Source organism: Hylaeus volcanicus, chromosome 6, assembly GCF_026283585.1.
Source record: "Hylaeus volcanicus isolate JK05 chromosome 6, UHH_iyHylVolc1.0_haploid, whole genome shotgun sequence".
Taxonomy (NCBI): domain Eukaryota; kingdom Metazoa; phylum Arthropoda; class Insecta; order Hymenoptera; family Colletidae; genus Hylaeus; species Hylaeus volcanicus.
In genome coordinates this window covers 20,715,435-20,732,250 of record NC_071981.1, presented here as the reverse complement: position 1 = coordinate 20,732,250, position 16,816 = coordinate 20,715,435, and the positions used below count along the sequence as shown (strand labels likewise).

Sequence of the window (16,816 nt, the reverse complement as noted above, 5' to 3'; positions counted from 1 at the left end):
ACAAGCCGCAGATATTTATCTGAGATATTTGGCCGTTCGAGGATCGACCAAGGGAACCGGGTATCTACCTACGAATCGAGCCCATATGTTTGGAGGAGTGATCGATCCTCGTCGGCCGCGACGAATGCGGTGGTCAAGCGATCGAGATCCACGGTTGGACCCGACGAGCACCTGGTTTATAACTGGTTGGTTGGTTCTCAGGCCAGACCTAATGGAATACGTTATTGTTTGTCACGATTCCATCAGGCATGACTAAAGCATGATCGAAGACGTCGACAGACGTTGAGCTCTGATAATGTGTTTCCGTTTGGAAAACAATTTAACCCATTCAACCATGAATTGTTTTATTTCAGATACGTTGAGTTTTTCTTTTTTCTTTTTTTTTTTTTGCTTTTGCTTGTTCTTGTTTACTTGGGCTTTACGGGCATTGAACTTAATTACAAAAAAAAGTAGTAGATCACATTATCGCAGTTGTTTGCGAAACTAATGCTATAGTTATACTGCTTGAGGTGATTTAGAATTGTGGTACATCTTTGTAAGTTATGGGTACAAGTGAAAAGTAGATGGGACTTTGGAAGTTTAAAGTAACCTGTGTTGAAATGAGATATGTTACATTTTCGAAAGTTATTACATCTAGAATATCAATTTTATTTGAATCGATAATTTTACATCGATAATTTTCGAATAAGTTAACATTTCTTTGTAGAAAAAACTATACATGTTTCCTTTAAACATAGATAAGTAAACGTGTAAAGTTTGAGAGAATTATCACCAACAATGTTAAAAAAAAATTCATTGAGCAATTTCCATTTCCATATCGATAAAGCTCGCACCTTGATATTTTAATATTTAATGAAAAACATGAATACCTATTTATTGTAATAAAATTATGCCCATACCTCCCGTAGTATCTTTTTTTTATTAATCAAGCAAAACAAAATTTCTTGTTCTGCTATATGTTCCAGTTCGAGAACGCTTATTCTCAGCTTCCACCACTCTATATTAGAAGACCCCCTTACGTTACAATCGATCAACTTGCGATTTCTTCGAACGTTCGTCCACGAAACGTAATAAAATTTACTATTCCTCGCGTGCCCCATTTCTCGCACCAACTGCATACGTTATATACAATCGTAAATAAAACTTCGAAACGGGAATGCAGTTTCCCGCACGTACAATTATCTTATCGCGTTCGACGCGCACACCCATGCATACCCATACACACAGATGGTTGGCCACCGTTGAATTTACTTTTCATCCGTCATGGCGTACTTACGTCCGACTCTCCGAATCCCCGTGTTTCTCTCTCTTTATTTGCTTCCTCCCTGCTACGCGTGTTCCACGGATGACTAATTACATGGAAACACCGAAGCACCTGGTCCCAGACCCGTGTTGTTACCAGGTACACGGGATTCGAGCACCGACGTTAGTCATAGCGCTCGAAACAAAAGATTTCGACGACTTGTTTGCTCGGAACTGTCCCCCGTGGTGCCTCGTCATGCAGTCGATGACTCTCGAAACCGCTGGGTGGGATCCCACGATTCCTGGGATCCATTCCCCAAACCGCGCATCCATCATCCTGAATAAACATAAGAACGCCCGATTAGAGTTGGGACAATCGAGTCGTCGGGCAAATAGTTGAGAAGATTCGCCACTCGGGAAAGCAAGAGCTTTATGTCAAGCACCTTGGCCGCAAAAGAATGACGAAAAAAAAGAACAACCCGTTAAATACGAATTTCAAAAATGAACTCCTTAACCCGTTCGCTACCAGGAAAATTCAAAGCGTTTTGCCTTGGGCGCCAAGAATTTGAAACAGATGAGTAATCTAGGTTATTATTTCGATAATAAAAAAGCGACGTTAAATTTGTTGTTTTAAAAACAAAATTTACGATCTTCTTTTGCAATAAATCGTGACTCGAATGGCTAAAATTGTGGATTATTTTTAGCTATTTAAAGAATATATTTTACTTTTAAACATTTTATGAAATTCGAAGAATTTATTCGATAAGTATTTAAAATTAGTATTTATAAATCTAGAAAATAGCTGAAATTGTATATGAAAATTTTCGTTTAATTTAATTGAAATTTTTCTATTACAATGAAAAGATTTAAATTTAATCTATATCTAAAAGTTTTATATACTTTATTACGGTTAATAAATTAATTATTTGAATTAGATTTATATAATTTTTAAATAATTAAATATTAGTTTATTTGAATTTTATAATTAATAGAATAAATGAAAGTCTGATTTAGTAATTATAAGTTTTATTCAGTAATTATGAAGTAGTCGGCAGCGAATGGGTTAATTTTGATTCCAATCGACAGAGAAGCCATCCGAAGTTCACGATCTCCCAAAGAACTTGTCACTTTTGATCAGTTCGATAATTCCCTGAATATTGACCATTCGTACCACACATTCGTATGTTTTATCGACACATTGTAACAACGAAAGCCTTATCAGTCGTGCACTATCGGCTAGAGGGAGATCTGTACGAGCACGTGTGACAAAAGTGTTCGAACGACTCGAGTCGGAATCTACATAAATCGACGATTGCGCGCGTTCGTACGCGCTCACGGATACTTTTGCCCCTGATCGACTAACGAACGTAAAATATAAATAGAAGTCGACCATGCACGAGATAACTGCTGCCTGACAGGCCAAACGAGTTCGTATTGAAGAGATTTTTGTCGTAGATAATGCCGGACAGCTTTCAAGTCCTGGCAACCAGTAATGCCGGGGGATTATTGGCCGCTGCGGACGCCAATAATGTTATTCATCGTCGTTCATTTAGTAATATTATCAAAACAACATCGATGTCGTTGATAGAGAGAATATTTTCTTCATTAAGGTGACAGCCATGGTAGCTGACACCTTCGAGATGCTTTCCTCGATAGAAAATCACGTTTCCATTGCTCCTTATCAAATTCTCGTATCAAATCAGTGGAATGAGCGACAACTTCTTCATTAACTCCCTATATGCGAATAAGATCCAAGAAAATGTGATAAGTAAGTGTATTCTGAACCGATATATCCCTTCAAAAATGAAAATAGATACTTACTCGACGCATTCGGCTCAGCAGCGAGAGGATGCAAAATACCCATTGCAAATTGATCTCGAAGAACGTCGATTCGAAATCCGCGTTACTCCACACTGCCAACAGTGTACGGATTGGTCTTCAAGAACCTGAAAGATCAACGAATCTTCTCTTAGCGTGAAGGAACAGAGGATCGGAAACCTATAATGCTTATGTCGAATACAGTTTTTATATCACGTTATTTTATTTCAGCCAAACACTTTGTTTCTATATAATTGATACATAGTTTTGTTCCCCGTCGTTCAAAAAATCGTACCCTACAAATAGCAACCTCTGCTACAAGCGCAGCTCGATTCGAGAAAGTTTGGGAGGCACTGGCTCATCCTAATTCACCTCCATTTTCCTTGCGGTCCGAGGGCGCGTTCCGCGATAAAGAAGAGCCGTCCAGCCGATTCGCCCTACGGCAGCGTTATCCTCGTGACAAGGCAACGTCGTTACACGTGCCAGATAGAAACGCGCCCACATTAAGGCCGGGGACCGTGTGAAACACGAAGAAATCGGGAAAGGAACGCGTTGCCCCTCCTCGTCGACGCGACACTCGAAATACACGCTCGGAGGCGAGATAAAGAAGGAGAAAAGGAAGCGACACGGACCACGAAAAGGTGTGCTCGAGTGTCCCGCGGAGCCTCGAGACATTCCCGAACTCGAAAACCCACTTAACCGTCCGAGGGGGCCGAAAGATTAGAGGGTAGACCACCGGTGGGCCATCGGCTGCGCTATCTGTTTCAACGGATCCCTCGAAAGAGCTGGCCTGATAAGGGAGCAGTTGTGTGCGGCTTTTAGCGAGCCGCGACAAACCGGCCAGACGGCGGAACCCGCTGAAATCGGCCATCGAACGGAAAACGAAGTAGAAGAAGAAGAAGAAGACCTGACCGGATAAGAAAACGCAGGATGCAAGGCCAATCGCTGACGGCCTGGGCTCTGCCGATTGCCGAGCATCCGGACTTTTACGAGAAGGGCAAAGTTAAGTGAAATGATAATAATAATTATACTTTATTTACGGGCAATCTGCCCTTGGTATCAAGTACGATGTAATAACAATGACAACAAGAAAAACAAACAAAAATGGAGACGATCACGGTATCTTATAATGTAACGCGTTCAAACTAGATTGCGCATCTGCAAAATTGCAACGACTGATTTTTCAAATGCTAAAGGTGAGTCATGAAAACGATCAACAGACGTATCGCACATATTCTTGTAACACAATTTTGTTTCGCAATTGAGGTACGATATGGATCAGTGTAAAAAATATCGCTGCTTCGAAGTTGGCTACTTGGAATATTAAATTTCAATAGTTCCAGTATCCTGGGACATTCCATTTTACTAATGACAATTTTACTCCATTCGCTAAGACTGTCTAGGTCACTCTGCAAAGCGGCGGGATCTAGGATCGAGTCAACTCTTTTAAAAATCTTTAAGTCACGATAGAAATGATTTGTTTAATCGAAACGCGCGGATTTATTTTAGAGATAGTCTGGAGTCCATACTTAACACGGTTGTTTCGATGCGAAGGGAAAACAGAGTGCAACTAATGAGTTATCACTGTAATTCTTTCACAGTATTTTATTGTATTTCAAGTTATATAACATAGAAGGCTAACCCTGGCTAAACCATTTTAACCCAGTACGTGCGATATTTCATTTCGTACAGGCCCAATCCGGTTATTTATCAGACGAACGGTGTATTTCAAATCCGAGCTGTCCGACCGAGCCGATAATCTCTGTTTAACGCTCTCGATCCCGATTTTCGACGTACGGGCGGTCAATTGACCGTAGCATCGACAACCAATCGAGAGTCAGTTGCAGTTTGCAACCTCGTGAACGGCGATTGTTAACGGGTCGCCGAGTTAATATTAGCACAAGGTTTTTCTTACGACTCGAATGCACGAGTGGTGTTGTTCCAAACGACAATGCTGACAACGTGACAAAACATGGCCACTAATAAGAGCGATATAGAGGGTGAACGGTATAAAGTGTTACAAATTGGTTACTCAGAAATTGATTGATTAAAATTTTTCCAATCGATGCCGGAATCAAATTTGTATCATTCAGATAGATCTCACAAAAGTTTGTAACACTTTACACGAGACGCCCTGTACTTCTTACCCAAGCAGGATTTTCTGGCACGCGTTCACTCTATTTCACCATAGGAACGAATCGGAAGTTTTGCTTTGATCGTGAAATCAAAACGCCCGTGTCCCACGAATCGATTTACCGAGGGGAAGAACCCTCTGGCATGCTGGACCATGCCAGCGAGCAATGCCAAGCAATTACAATTACGAACTTACATATCAATGTTGCTTCCTTAACAAGAGATCAAAACAAAAAGGGGAAAATATTCCTGGCGGGGTGCCGAGAAAGCGTGGCGAAAATATAAGAATGTTTATCGATCGTGTCCAGACAGAGAAAACGTCAAACGTCCGAGGGAAAAAAGCAAGCAAAGCGAATGATTAAAAACTGCATAAACGTTTATAAATGTCTGAAAAAAAATATACGCAAAGAGCGAGAGAGGGACACGAACGCATAGACACGCGTAAAGTCGAAAAGATTTTTGGCAGTACGTCAAAGAAATCCTGCGAGAAGTCTCTACCTCTGTACGCGAACGCCTTTGGCATCGTAAAATGCACGTTTTATCGTAGCATCTTGTCAGCGTTGTTTTTCCATCGTGGCGTGCAAAAGCAAAATCGTAGGAAGCCGTTGGACGCGATGAGGGCTAGGGCTTAGTGCCACCCTAATCCATTGCACCGCGGGTACATCCTGAGCAAATCTTACATCCTAAGATAGATTATAAGAAAAAGAAACTAATTTTTGTATACTTCACCTATGCTTTACATTCGCACAAAGTTTCATTTAAATCAGAATTTTCAGGTTGGAAAACCTCTCGTTTGACGTTTTCTTTAAAAATAATTCACTTTGCACATACACCTTGTAAATTTCTAAAAACACTGGTTTACCCTAATTCACCTCCATTTTCTCTCCATAAATCAAAGGTGCAAAACTGATCTCTGGCTCTCGGACGCAGCCGCCATTTAAAGACTCTGGAAACTACCGTTTTGAGTAATGACCCTCGCACCGACTACCTGCGTTTCTAATTTTTTTCCATTATTGTTATTACATGCTCGCCGGCGTGTAACCTTACGGTAGACGTGGTAATAAAAATTGCCAGACCTTGTAATAACGTAGCAGGCTGCTAGAACCGATATCAGGGCAGCGATCGCCAAGACCAGAGCGGCGACGTGGAGCGGCTTAACGCGATTCTGAAGAAGCTGATCCGATGATTCTCGGCCTCCGGCGGTCGGCCCTGGATCGGGCTGGATCGATCCCATTACGTCTCGATGCGACGATATCCCATTAAACGCGCCTTCGAACATAACACGGGATTTTATATGAATTCAGCCTACAGTTTTTATTGTGCACGAATATATTTCCAATTAATATCGACGGGTAATTTCGACGTTAGTCGCGAAACTGGCCCGCATCGATCCCTTTAAATACGATGCAATTTAATTGAATTTAATACCAGTTAATGTGATTTTATTGGGGCTGGGTTTGTATTTGTAATGCGAGAAAGAATCGATTGAATTGAATTTAAGCGTTAATTAAAAGCGTGGTCTCGAAAATTATGCGGGAAAAGTAACGATGGATATAATGTGGTTAAATGGTGTACATATAGAATCGCTTACCAGGATAGTTCAGAGTTGGTTCCTCGACATCGGGCCTCTCTTCGTCGTGGGTCCACGTGGACACGTTGACGCGATGGTCGGCGTTACAGTAGTCGTGGGTGTCGCAACACTTTAATCTGGGCCAGGGCATACGGATCCAGGCAGCTGACGATCGGTCCGCGTTGTCGTTCGACTTCGACCTCGTGACCCAGGACTTTGTCTCGCACAACAATGGCGTGGCACCCCTGGACAAACGGCAACGAGCGCAACACGCTGATAAAATGGGCCCCCCCGATAAATGCCGTCGCTCGATAGAGTTCCGTGACCCCGGCGATAGCGAGGATTTAAATAACCGTTTCGCGCGATTTATGGCCGCGGGAGATTTCAATATTCCTCGCGTATCGAACCTCGCTACGGCTCGGAGCGAATCGATCGCTTCGCAGGCGATTACGGGAGTATCGGGAAATCGGGATAGGTCGGTCACCCTGAGATTTTAACCCTCTGCATTCCGAATGAAATTTCAATTTCGTTGCCAGCGGCTGCCAACGCTTTTGAGTGTTTTTATTTGAAATTTACTTTAACTAAAATATAGGGAAATTGCGTGATATTGATTTTGGACATGAAAGTATGTTGAGTCACACTCGACATAGGAGTGCCAAAGGGTAGCAATTGGAAGTGGACGTTTGATTGCGTTATCGTTGAATGATGCTAGAAATGATTTAATTGGGAGCATTAAAACAAAAAAATCTCGTTAAGAAGAACGTTTCGTCATCCAGCTGGAAGGAATTCGTGAAAACCATTCAGACGCCGATTATCTCGCCAAGGTTATCTGCTACGCGGACCGTTGGTGAATTTATAGGACGTCAATCGTAGGATCCAGCAAATTAAATCGTTTTCGAGGCGAGTCAGCTCGCAAACGGCGAAATTTATTCACCAATAACGCTGGGGAAGGTTAGAGGTCGGAGAGTTACTTTTCGCCGGAGACAGTGTTTACCAGTATCGTTGCCAGTCAAATTCGCCAGAAACGCGGATTCTGGTTCATCTCGTTTCCCTATGATTTCGTTCTCCGCGGAGGAAAACAAACAAGCCTCGTCGTCTTCCTTTTATTCCAAAAAATACGACCTCGATACTTTTATTTATTGCTCCTTTGGTTACGACTGAATTGCAGATTTTATGCATTTATGACGTATAATATGGAAAACATAAACGCTGGAGTTTGCATGAGATGGATATCGATGCTTTACGGTTAGTATTCAATATTGATCAAGTTTATACGTGCTGTGTGTTTTTTTTTGTTTTACGAAATTTTGTAATTAATTTTGTCATCCTTTAATGTTTGAAACGAGGATTCTTAAACAGTAGACGAATATTAATTTATTTTGAAGAGGATATTATTAAAGTATACGAACTCTGTACATCCTCTCGTTGTGGCGTTCTCCCCGAACTTTTGATCCCCAGTTAGTATCAGCTCTGTGTAACAAGAAAATTTCGTCTTGCACGTGTCCACCCCTGCTTCCTTGCAGGCCTTGCTGGTACACACGCATCTCCTTCCTACAAATATTAACCACTTTTCAATGTTTAAAAAAAAAAAAAAAGTAGAAACGCGTTATCTAAAAGATAATCGTGTCCATCCCTGGCTCTATAGGGTGTCCAACTTAACAACCAGCTTTACAACTTTACACTTTGAACGTGACACCCAGTAGAGCTGCATGTCAGACCTAACATGGGTGTAGAATGTATTCGTACACCGACTTACCCTCGACGCGTTCGATGCTCGCCGATAGAAAAACCAGAACCATCAGGAGCGAGCGTATGGAGATCGACGACTCGATGGTGGATCGATCGAGACGCATACCGTCAGATTCAACGGAAGTAGCCACTCCAGGAATCACGAAGCCCTCGAATAACGAAGAGGATCGACGTCGTGGAATCACTTAACGCGACGACGACACGAGGAGGATTTCATTGATAGGGAGATCGACGGCCGAGCAGGTTCTGCTCCGGATAGGGAATCCAATTTTGTAGACTTCATGTCATTATAACAAACCAACAGTCCTAAAGAATGACTGACCAAACATGTTTTCAATGTAAAATCTTTAAAACTTAGTTATTCTGAAAATCATGTAAAACAGAGTACCATGCAAACAGGAATTGGACCGTATCTTTTTATTAATCCGTCATTCGAATGAAATATCGCCCATGTCTGGTTCGTCCCGAAGATATCGTGTCTCGGTAACGATAACGATAACAGCGAAGGATCCCGTCACTTCCCGTCGACGAATGATGTATTCGTTGCCACTAGAACCGGTTGAAGCGAAACTGGAGACGTGGAATATACCGATCGATGCTTTCCGAATAATTTCACGTCGGATCGACAACGTCCCGACAACGATAATCGTCGATAATAAAAAGGGAAAGAAACCGATTGTTCGTTGCCAGTTGGAAGATCCCGGAGTCGCCTGGACGTTGAATAGATTCCAAAGGAGGCGACGGTGTTCTTCCGAGGAAGTCGACTCGTAGGCCAATCGAAATCGAACACAGAATCACGGCGCCGAGTCGCGGCGACTGACAGCGGAGACGTCGCGAAAACACGTCGTGTTATCGGCGTAAAGGACTATTTGAAAATGTCTGTAGGAAGCTTGAAGAAGAAACTGTTACCCGCGTGGGCTTCTCTAATTTTAGTACCTCCCACTGGGAGAGGAACGCGTCCTTCTATTTCTCTTGCTCCTCGTCATCTCTTACGCGCTCGCTTACCACCACTCTCTCTCTCTCTCTCTTGCTCTTTCCTCGTTCTCGTACCCACCTCACGAATTCACTTGCATATTCTATTTTAAATTCCGTCATCGGTGACATTAGTTCGATCCGCGTAACTTTGCCGCGCGAATGGCGCACAATAGGCGCGACATCCTCGAGAGGATTTCTTTTTCGAAGCAGATCGTCCCCTTTTTCGAAGTGTACAGGTAACGCAAGTCCAAAGGGAGCCATCTGTTACAATTTGTTCCTCCTTTCAGGGAGGAATTATTTTAATTGACACTTATCAAAGGGACTAATTGCTTTTGTCCTCCGTCCGTCGGCCTCGCCGGTCACTTTTTGCGTTTTCTCACCGCGAGTCGGTATAATTCCTGCCAAGCCTTCGCTGTGCTCGCAATTTATTCGCACTTTCGCTGGACCCCGCCGGTCTTTTTACGCCGTGCCTCCGAGGTCTCTTTAAGCCGACCGATTTATTGGAACAACAACACGGGGATCCGTGTACGCGTTTACGCAGCCACAGGGATATCACCGACGACTTCCAGATGGGCGAGCTGAGCCTTTGAACGCGGCCAATCGCGAAACCTCTCGCATCGCAATGAACGATCGAAGTTTCCGTACGGTGGATGTTCGTTTCGGTCGTTAGCAGAGCTTCGCGAATAATATCCATACGATGTTCTGAAATCGATCGCAAACGTCGGAGAATCCTTTTAGCGAATATATAATTGAGGCAGGTAAATAAATTCATTTCGTGAAAGAAAACAGTGTCGTTTGAAAATTTTAATGAGATAACTGTTATTTCAAAGACTATTTGAAAGTTTATTTTAAACGCGTGTTAAAGCGCCAAAGGTCAGAGATTAATTAAATTGTTTTACGATCCTGTCGTTGGAGAATTCGTCTGATGGGTTTTTCGAATGTAAATTCAAGTTATTCTAATCGAAAAAGTTAAAATCGTGTTTAGAGGATACGGAAACAGAGGTTTCTCTACCTTGCGCGAGTGTCTGTCTCGAGAAGTTTTATTCCAAATGTGACGCAAACGATTTTAGTTTTCTTGATTAAAATAAGTTTAATTTACATTCCGACAACCCAACAGACGAGTTCTCTGACGGGCGAATGACAATTTTATTTTATTTTTAACCTTGTACAGACACTTTCGCATTCCTTTGAATACATCTTAGTTCTGTTTTTACTATGTACACCATAATTTGTGGTGTTCTAGCCTCAAGAATATTTCTAAGACTTCATTTTATAAAAATTGAATTTTAGACTTGGATACAGAATTGCTTTTATTTTTATAACTACCAATACTTCGGTTTTCAATGAAAACTTTGACAAAATGTATACATTCGCTAATAGCAAATAGTACACTGTCAAAAAAGAAACATAAATGACAGTCACCTGTCCTCTCCATAGAATAAACATTACATTATTTTACACATTCACCGGTTACTTTAATTTTATCGTAACATGCAAAATCGATCGACTGATCGAATTTCACCTACCTGTCGGTGGAAATTCTCACGACTCGTCCTCAAAGCCTACGACGTCACATAAAATGCTGCGTACGCTACATACGTGCTACATAGTTAGACGTAACGATCAATAAACATTTGCACTTGTATAGCGGCATTTTATTCGTCGATTCCTGCATTTTATTAGACCTCGCCCCTACTTCTTTCTGTCGTCGCGCTTTCACAGAATTCCAGCCACTTTTATTTTAAGGAAAGCCCCCCCCGTCGCCGGCGAGTATCCCCTAAACTCGACCGATTTATTGGGACAATAACGTCTAGACTGTACGCGCGTTCGTATTTTCCAGTGATATATTTCCGGCCATCCAGATGTAACCAATCCTCACGGAGAAGGGTCTCCGGCGACGGACAGCGAAATTGGCTTCTCGCGAAAGTTAAATATGTAAATACACTTAGGAGACGTGCAGAAACAACGGAACTCTTTCAAGTCGATACGACGAGACCGCGATACTTGTAGAGAATTTGTTAAGGTTCGGTCGTAAGACAGCTGTTGCTAAACCTCGTTCTAAAGACCTACAAGAAACCATGCACGAAATTACCCACCCTGTTCACCAACCATCGAGGTATCATCCAGGAGACCATGATTCGTCTAAATTGGACGTGACGCTTGCAAATGCAACGTAAAGGACGATATTAGTATGCGGTATCGAGGTTCTCTCGTACCTTTTTCAACATTCTGAAGTCTGAATGTGATTTGGACGCTCAAAGCGGAGTGAAGCGTAGTTAGATGATCGGACGACGTTGAACGTCTCAATCGCAGCCACCGGCATTCAGCGGCAAGGCAGACCAAGAGTTTAATTCCCCGGCTGGTTTCCTGTCCATGCAACATTAAGCAGAGCCCCGCTGGTTGCACATTTCTTTATCGTCGTTCGTCGAGTGACAGTAAAAGCCAGCCTGGGTTATCGGAATGACACTTCGTTACACTCGAACGAGGTCGCCGGCAGTCTGCTCCCTTACCGCTTCTTATTGCACAAGCGGATCGAGTGTCCGCCGTAAAAAGATTTACAAGGGAGCACAAGGATTTCTTTCACGCGGCTAATTTATTGAAATGTATCGCGGACGTTCAGCTGATCGGACCTATACCGATCGCAGGCGGCCTGGCATCGTCGATCCACGGTAACGGGCGACTCGAGGCCTTTTTTTCTGGTATCAGCGACTCCCAAACGCTGATGCTCACGGCATGGATAGCAATAGAAGTCGTTGTAATATTGGGTTAGTCCGGAAAGTCCATGTCGATTTTTGGTAGGTGCTGCAGGTCTGAATATATCGAAGTGGTTGAGAACAAATAATATGTATACATCCCTTAAAAAGTGGAAAGGTTGTGGAACAAAATGGCACCTATGTAATTCGATAAATATATATTAATGTTCAAACGTGTTTTTTGAATTTTTCTTAGAAATTGCCACGAACTTTCTGGACAACCTAATACTTCAGCTGAACAATCGAAAATTAAATCTTTCACGTTACGTTTATTTCACATCCAATGTTCGCAAAAATTGCTCCAAAGGCTCCGTTTATAAAACATGGCTTTCAATTGATCTCCAGACGCGGCTGATCTGGGATCCGTTAGAAGATCTTCACCAGAGTCCTCCATTCGATCTAGGACGAGACGCCGCGATAATTTCGATCTACCAACCGAGAACGTTTCTTCTACGCCAGTAATTAAGTTTAATTACATCAACTCAGCCGTGAGAACTGGAGTTTCTCAGGTGTAAATCGTTGGAGGCCTGCTATTTATTAATGGATGTATAATGGTAGCTACAGCGTGGGATTTCGAGGGAATAAAAAGAAGGCGATATTATTAAACGCGGCACACACCCGTATACTTTATTTGCAAAGTTTTTCAGCCGTCGCTACGGCGAATCGTATGGTAACGAGACGGTATTTTTCCTCTCTCAACCTACGCAACTAAGTACAAACACACTCGTGCGAAATGTCAAACGCGTATCGGTTCCTTTCTTAACGCGTTAAGCGCCGAGACTACTCTGTAAGTACATACGTATATCACTTTGTAGGTACGTATCGATCTGTATGCGTATTTTTCTTGGTTCTTGTAGAAATGATTTTACTTCAGTCAGTTGGCTTAGGTTCGTGTTTCGCGTGTGCAGTTGAAAAGAATTATCCTCTATACTAACTTAATTTTCCCTTAAAGACGTCGTAGCGTCGTATACGTCGAGTCATCTTCTGTTGTCACCAAAGAATGATATTTAATTTTTTAAGATATATATAGTAATAGAGTATTGATTCCATTGGTAAATTAGTTCGATCCTCCTCCTTCCAAATATTTACAACGATACAGCACGTATATCGATCGTTGGTAGTTTCACTATTAACATATTAAAGTCTTCGGACGTTCGCCATTATAACGCTAATCGTTAACGCCGATCTATTCTCGTAACGTTTCGACTGACACATTGTTTTCGCATTTGTGCGTCTGCCGCGAATTGACACGATCACAGCCAATGATTGTACAGAGGGAATATCGAACAGCATCGCTCGACGACGCGCGTGTATTGCACACAGCGACTCGTTACAATACAAAACTGTATCGAATTCTTCCGTTCTGTGAACGCGATACGTAAGCGTGCGCAAAGTCCATCTCGAGCATCGATCGCGGCCCGATCGCCGCGTTCCAGCGATTGCCGTTGAAAATAGCATCCGGGGCAGATCGAGATCGATATTACGAAATACTACGCAAGGCATACCAGGAAATGCTATCTTGTCGCGTTGACACGATTACGTTGGTTACATTCGTCAAATATATGCGAGGAAAACGGTAAATTATCAGAGTTACGCTAATATCGCTGTTATCACATACGTTCGGAGTATCGAAAATTGTTGGAGTAACATTGTTTCGAAGGAGTATTTTATAAATTAGAATTATTTTGATTTCTTTGAGTTCTTATTCTTATTATCTTGAGTTCTTCTTGAGAATGATAACTTTTGCTTCGTACCTCAGGAAAGGTACATCAGAAATTCGTCCAATTTGATATACCGCTTCCACTACATTTTTAATCAAATTCTGAATGGTTTTTCCTCATCTTAGTCCAGTTTTAACATTTCATTACAACTTCTGACTGTTAAAGCCAAGGAAAAATTCTGCGCAACACTGCCAGCTTTTATACGTTTTATGCATTCGCACACATTGATAAGGATGGATTAGATACCTTCCAAGCATATGATACACATAATCGCAATTTTATCGTCGCAGAGGCGTGTGGCTCGGCAACGTCCGAAGTAACTCTCGATTCCAGTCTTTTGCAAAGATAACAACGCGATTAAGCGTTATCGAGGGATCGATCTTGGGATGGGGGAAGTTGGAGAAGGGAAGGGAAGACGAGGAGAAAAGAGGAGGGGACACGAGGGGGAAAGGAGATCGAGGGAGATACGCGAAAAGAGAGAAAGAGGAAACGTCGCCTTGGATTCCAGTTGCTCGATTGTCCTTTTTAATTAGCTCCCGATCTCTTCATGCTCGGTCAAGTACGTAGAGCGTGTCTTCTTAATTGTTAATGGGAGTTACGCCCATTCGAGTCCTCGAGAACGGGTTTCGATCGGGTTGGTTGCGCTCGATCCGGAATGGGATGCAGAAACGTCCGAGGTATAAAATTCCAAATGCTCGAGCGATGTTCAGAAGTGCCGAAACGATTTAAACCTAATCAATTTCGAACCGCGATTTGTACTCGGCCTCTATTAGCGCGAACCACCGTTCGAGCTACATTTTATCAACCACATTCCATCGCGGTGTTTCCCAAAACAAACCTGGTACTCTTCTAGTTTTCACAGAGCATCTCGCCTGATCGCTAAAAATTCTTTTAACAACCACAGTTTGGGAAACGCCTAAGGTCCACTTGTACTTGTCATTTTACACGATGAAATTACAGTCGCGTAGCTCGCTACGCGTCAAGCAAGTGGTTGGATCGCAATCCATGTATTATAAGCAGCCTTGGTGCCAAAACGATCATCTCGCGCAGCGAAAGCGCAAGCTGTCGCAATCTTGGCTAAAATCGTTCCTCATTTGTTCAGAATGTTGGCCGCGATCGAGGTGTTTTCGAGCCGTTGCCGGTTATTAGGTTCGCGAGGGCTATAAGTAAAAAAGACGCGTTTATCGTAAATGTTGAATGTTCCCCGCGACATAATGATACGGCCACGATGTTCCGGCTGATCAAAGCCTAAAGCGAAGCGACACGCTGTCTTTCCAGGCCCATTACCCCGCGAAATGATCATCTTCCAGCTCCTTCCATCGGTCTCGTCTCGTCGGCATAATTCCGTCGCTATAACGACTTCACGCGATCACGGGGGCTGCAATAGTAATCAATGCACGGGGGCAAAAATAATATTAAAGAATGCGATGTTATCGCTTGCGGTTGCGCGACTCGCATCAGAGATAAAGGGGGTACTCATCTTTTTCGAGAATTAAAAAGTAGATTTCTTTTTCTATATTCTTGTTGCTTGAGATCTTTCAAATATTTCGGTAAACACGTTACCATTTCGGTAAACACATTTCATAACGTCTTATTTGTCGATTAAGGGTTTGTCGCAGTCAGGAAAATGAAACCGGACAGTTTCTTGTGTTTTTTTTTTTTTTAAGGTATTAAATAATAATTTTTATTAATGAAATTTAAATATATAACAAAACATGTCTTGAAGAACTATAAACAAATTTTTGTTTTAAAAAAAGGTTAATTCATTTCGTCATAACAGGCGACGGTGTGGGTGGCCATTTTGTTTGCGGTGAGCAAGATTTCTTCTTGAATTAACCTTTTCTTAAAACAAAAATTCTTTTATAGTTCTTTAAGACATACTTTGTAATATATTTACATTTCATTCATAAAAATTATTATTAAATACCTTAAAAAAAAACACACACACAAGTAAGTGTCCGTTTTCATTTACCTGACTGCGACTAACCCCTTAAGAAAAGTAATTCATAAGCGAAACTGAAAGAAGTCCTATCTCCTACGTAAGACTAGAAATATCGAACGCACCGAGCTTGACTAGGAAATGTCACCGGTCGTATTAATAAGTGTACTCACTGAGTTGACTGACGCCCGGCTGAGAGGCGATTACGAACATTTTTCTATGCGACGGGAAAAATTCCGCCGTTGGGATTATACTTATCAGTGTCTCGTTCTGATTGCTTCCTGGACGGCTGGCGCGATCGTTACGTCTGGCGGCGTGCGTGTTGTGTCCTAATGGTACACCTTGAATATTATGTCTGCAATTACTGACTATGTAGCTGCTCACCTGGTTTCGAAAAGGAATCAAAATAACCCTCGGGAAACTTACGTAGGCCACAACTACGCAAGGACAAGCGAACTGTCCGAAGCAAAGGTGATCTAGGTGGGTTTCAGCTACTGTTACTACGTGAATGGTCTCATGCCAAATTGCCAACGACACGTTTTACGGTAGCATTTTGAATTTTAGTGAAATTTGAGTAGATCGTTAATGTTTGCATCTAGTACTAATACTAACTAACTTCTGAGGTCATTTGAAACCCCTCTCTAACTTATACGTATTTAACCATTAGGTGAATCAAAAGTTCTTCTTCTTCTTTATATTTATTTTTTATGAACGTTACAACTGAATAAAAATATTCAAGTGTTATGTTATACGTATCATTCACCGGCCAACTGTGAACTTTAGATTTTATCACTTTTTAAAAATTGGAAATATCTTTTGGTTCACCCTACTACTTCATTACACTTGCAATGTTGTATACTCCTGAGTATCTATACTCAGCATTTAATAAAAAAAGAAAACTAATAACGAATATAGA

The 16,816-nt window shown here is 42.0% G+C and overlaps 1 protein-coding gene across 5 annotated transcripts; it reads right to left on the bottom strand.

Annotated features, from left to right (window-relative positions):
• Positions 1-391: 391 nt before the first annotated feature.
• Positions 392-10,103, bottom strand: LOC128878447 (uncharacterized). 5 transcript variants are annotated; one of them, XM_054126657.1, is made up of 7 exons: positions 8,901-10,101; positions 8,520-8,829; positions 8,173-8,314; positions 6,785-7,008; positions 6,270-6,462; positions 3,064-3,188; positions 392-1,579 (listed from the first exon to the last, which is right to left on the bottom strand). In XM_054126657.1, the coding sequence occupies exons 2-6, from the start codon at positions 8,614-8,616 to the stop codon at positions 3,146-3,148; spliced, it is 699 nt and encodes a 232-aa protein (XP_053982632.1). In that variant the 5' UTR covers positions 8,617-8,829; positions 8,901-10,101; the 3' UTR covers positions 392-1,579; positions 3,064-3,145. The 5 variants fall into 5 exon arrangements, with proteins under 5 accessions (XP_053982632.1, XP_053982633.1, XP_053982630.1 ...); XM_054126658.1 differs by having other exon boundaries at positions 8,520-8,818; XM_054126655.1 differs by having other exon boundaries at positions 8,520-9,061; positions 9,186-10,101.
• Positions 10,104-16,816: the final 6,713 nt, after the last annotated feature.

Excerpts from the sequence above, each read along its gene's own strand:
- LOC128878447 (XM_054126656.1), bottom strand. The coding sequence starts at position 8,616 with ATGCGTCTCGATCGATCCACCATCGAGTCGTCGATCTCCATACGCTCG. Across the intron at positions 8,315-8,519 it reads GAGCATCGAACGCGTCGAGG|GAAGGAGATGCGTGTGTACC; the intron begins GTAAGTCGGTGT and ends TAATATTTGTAG. Across the intron at positions 6,463-6,784 it reads ACCAACTCTGAACTATCCTG|GCGCGTTTAATGGGATATCG; the intron begins GTAAGCGATTCT and ends TTATGTTCGAAG.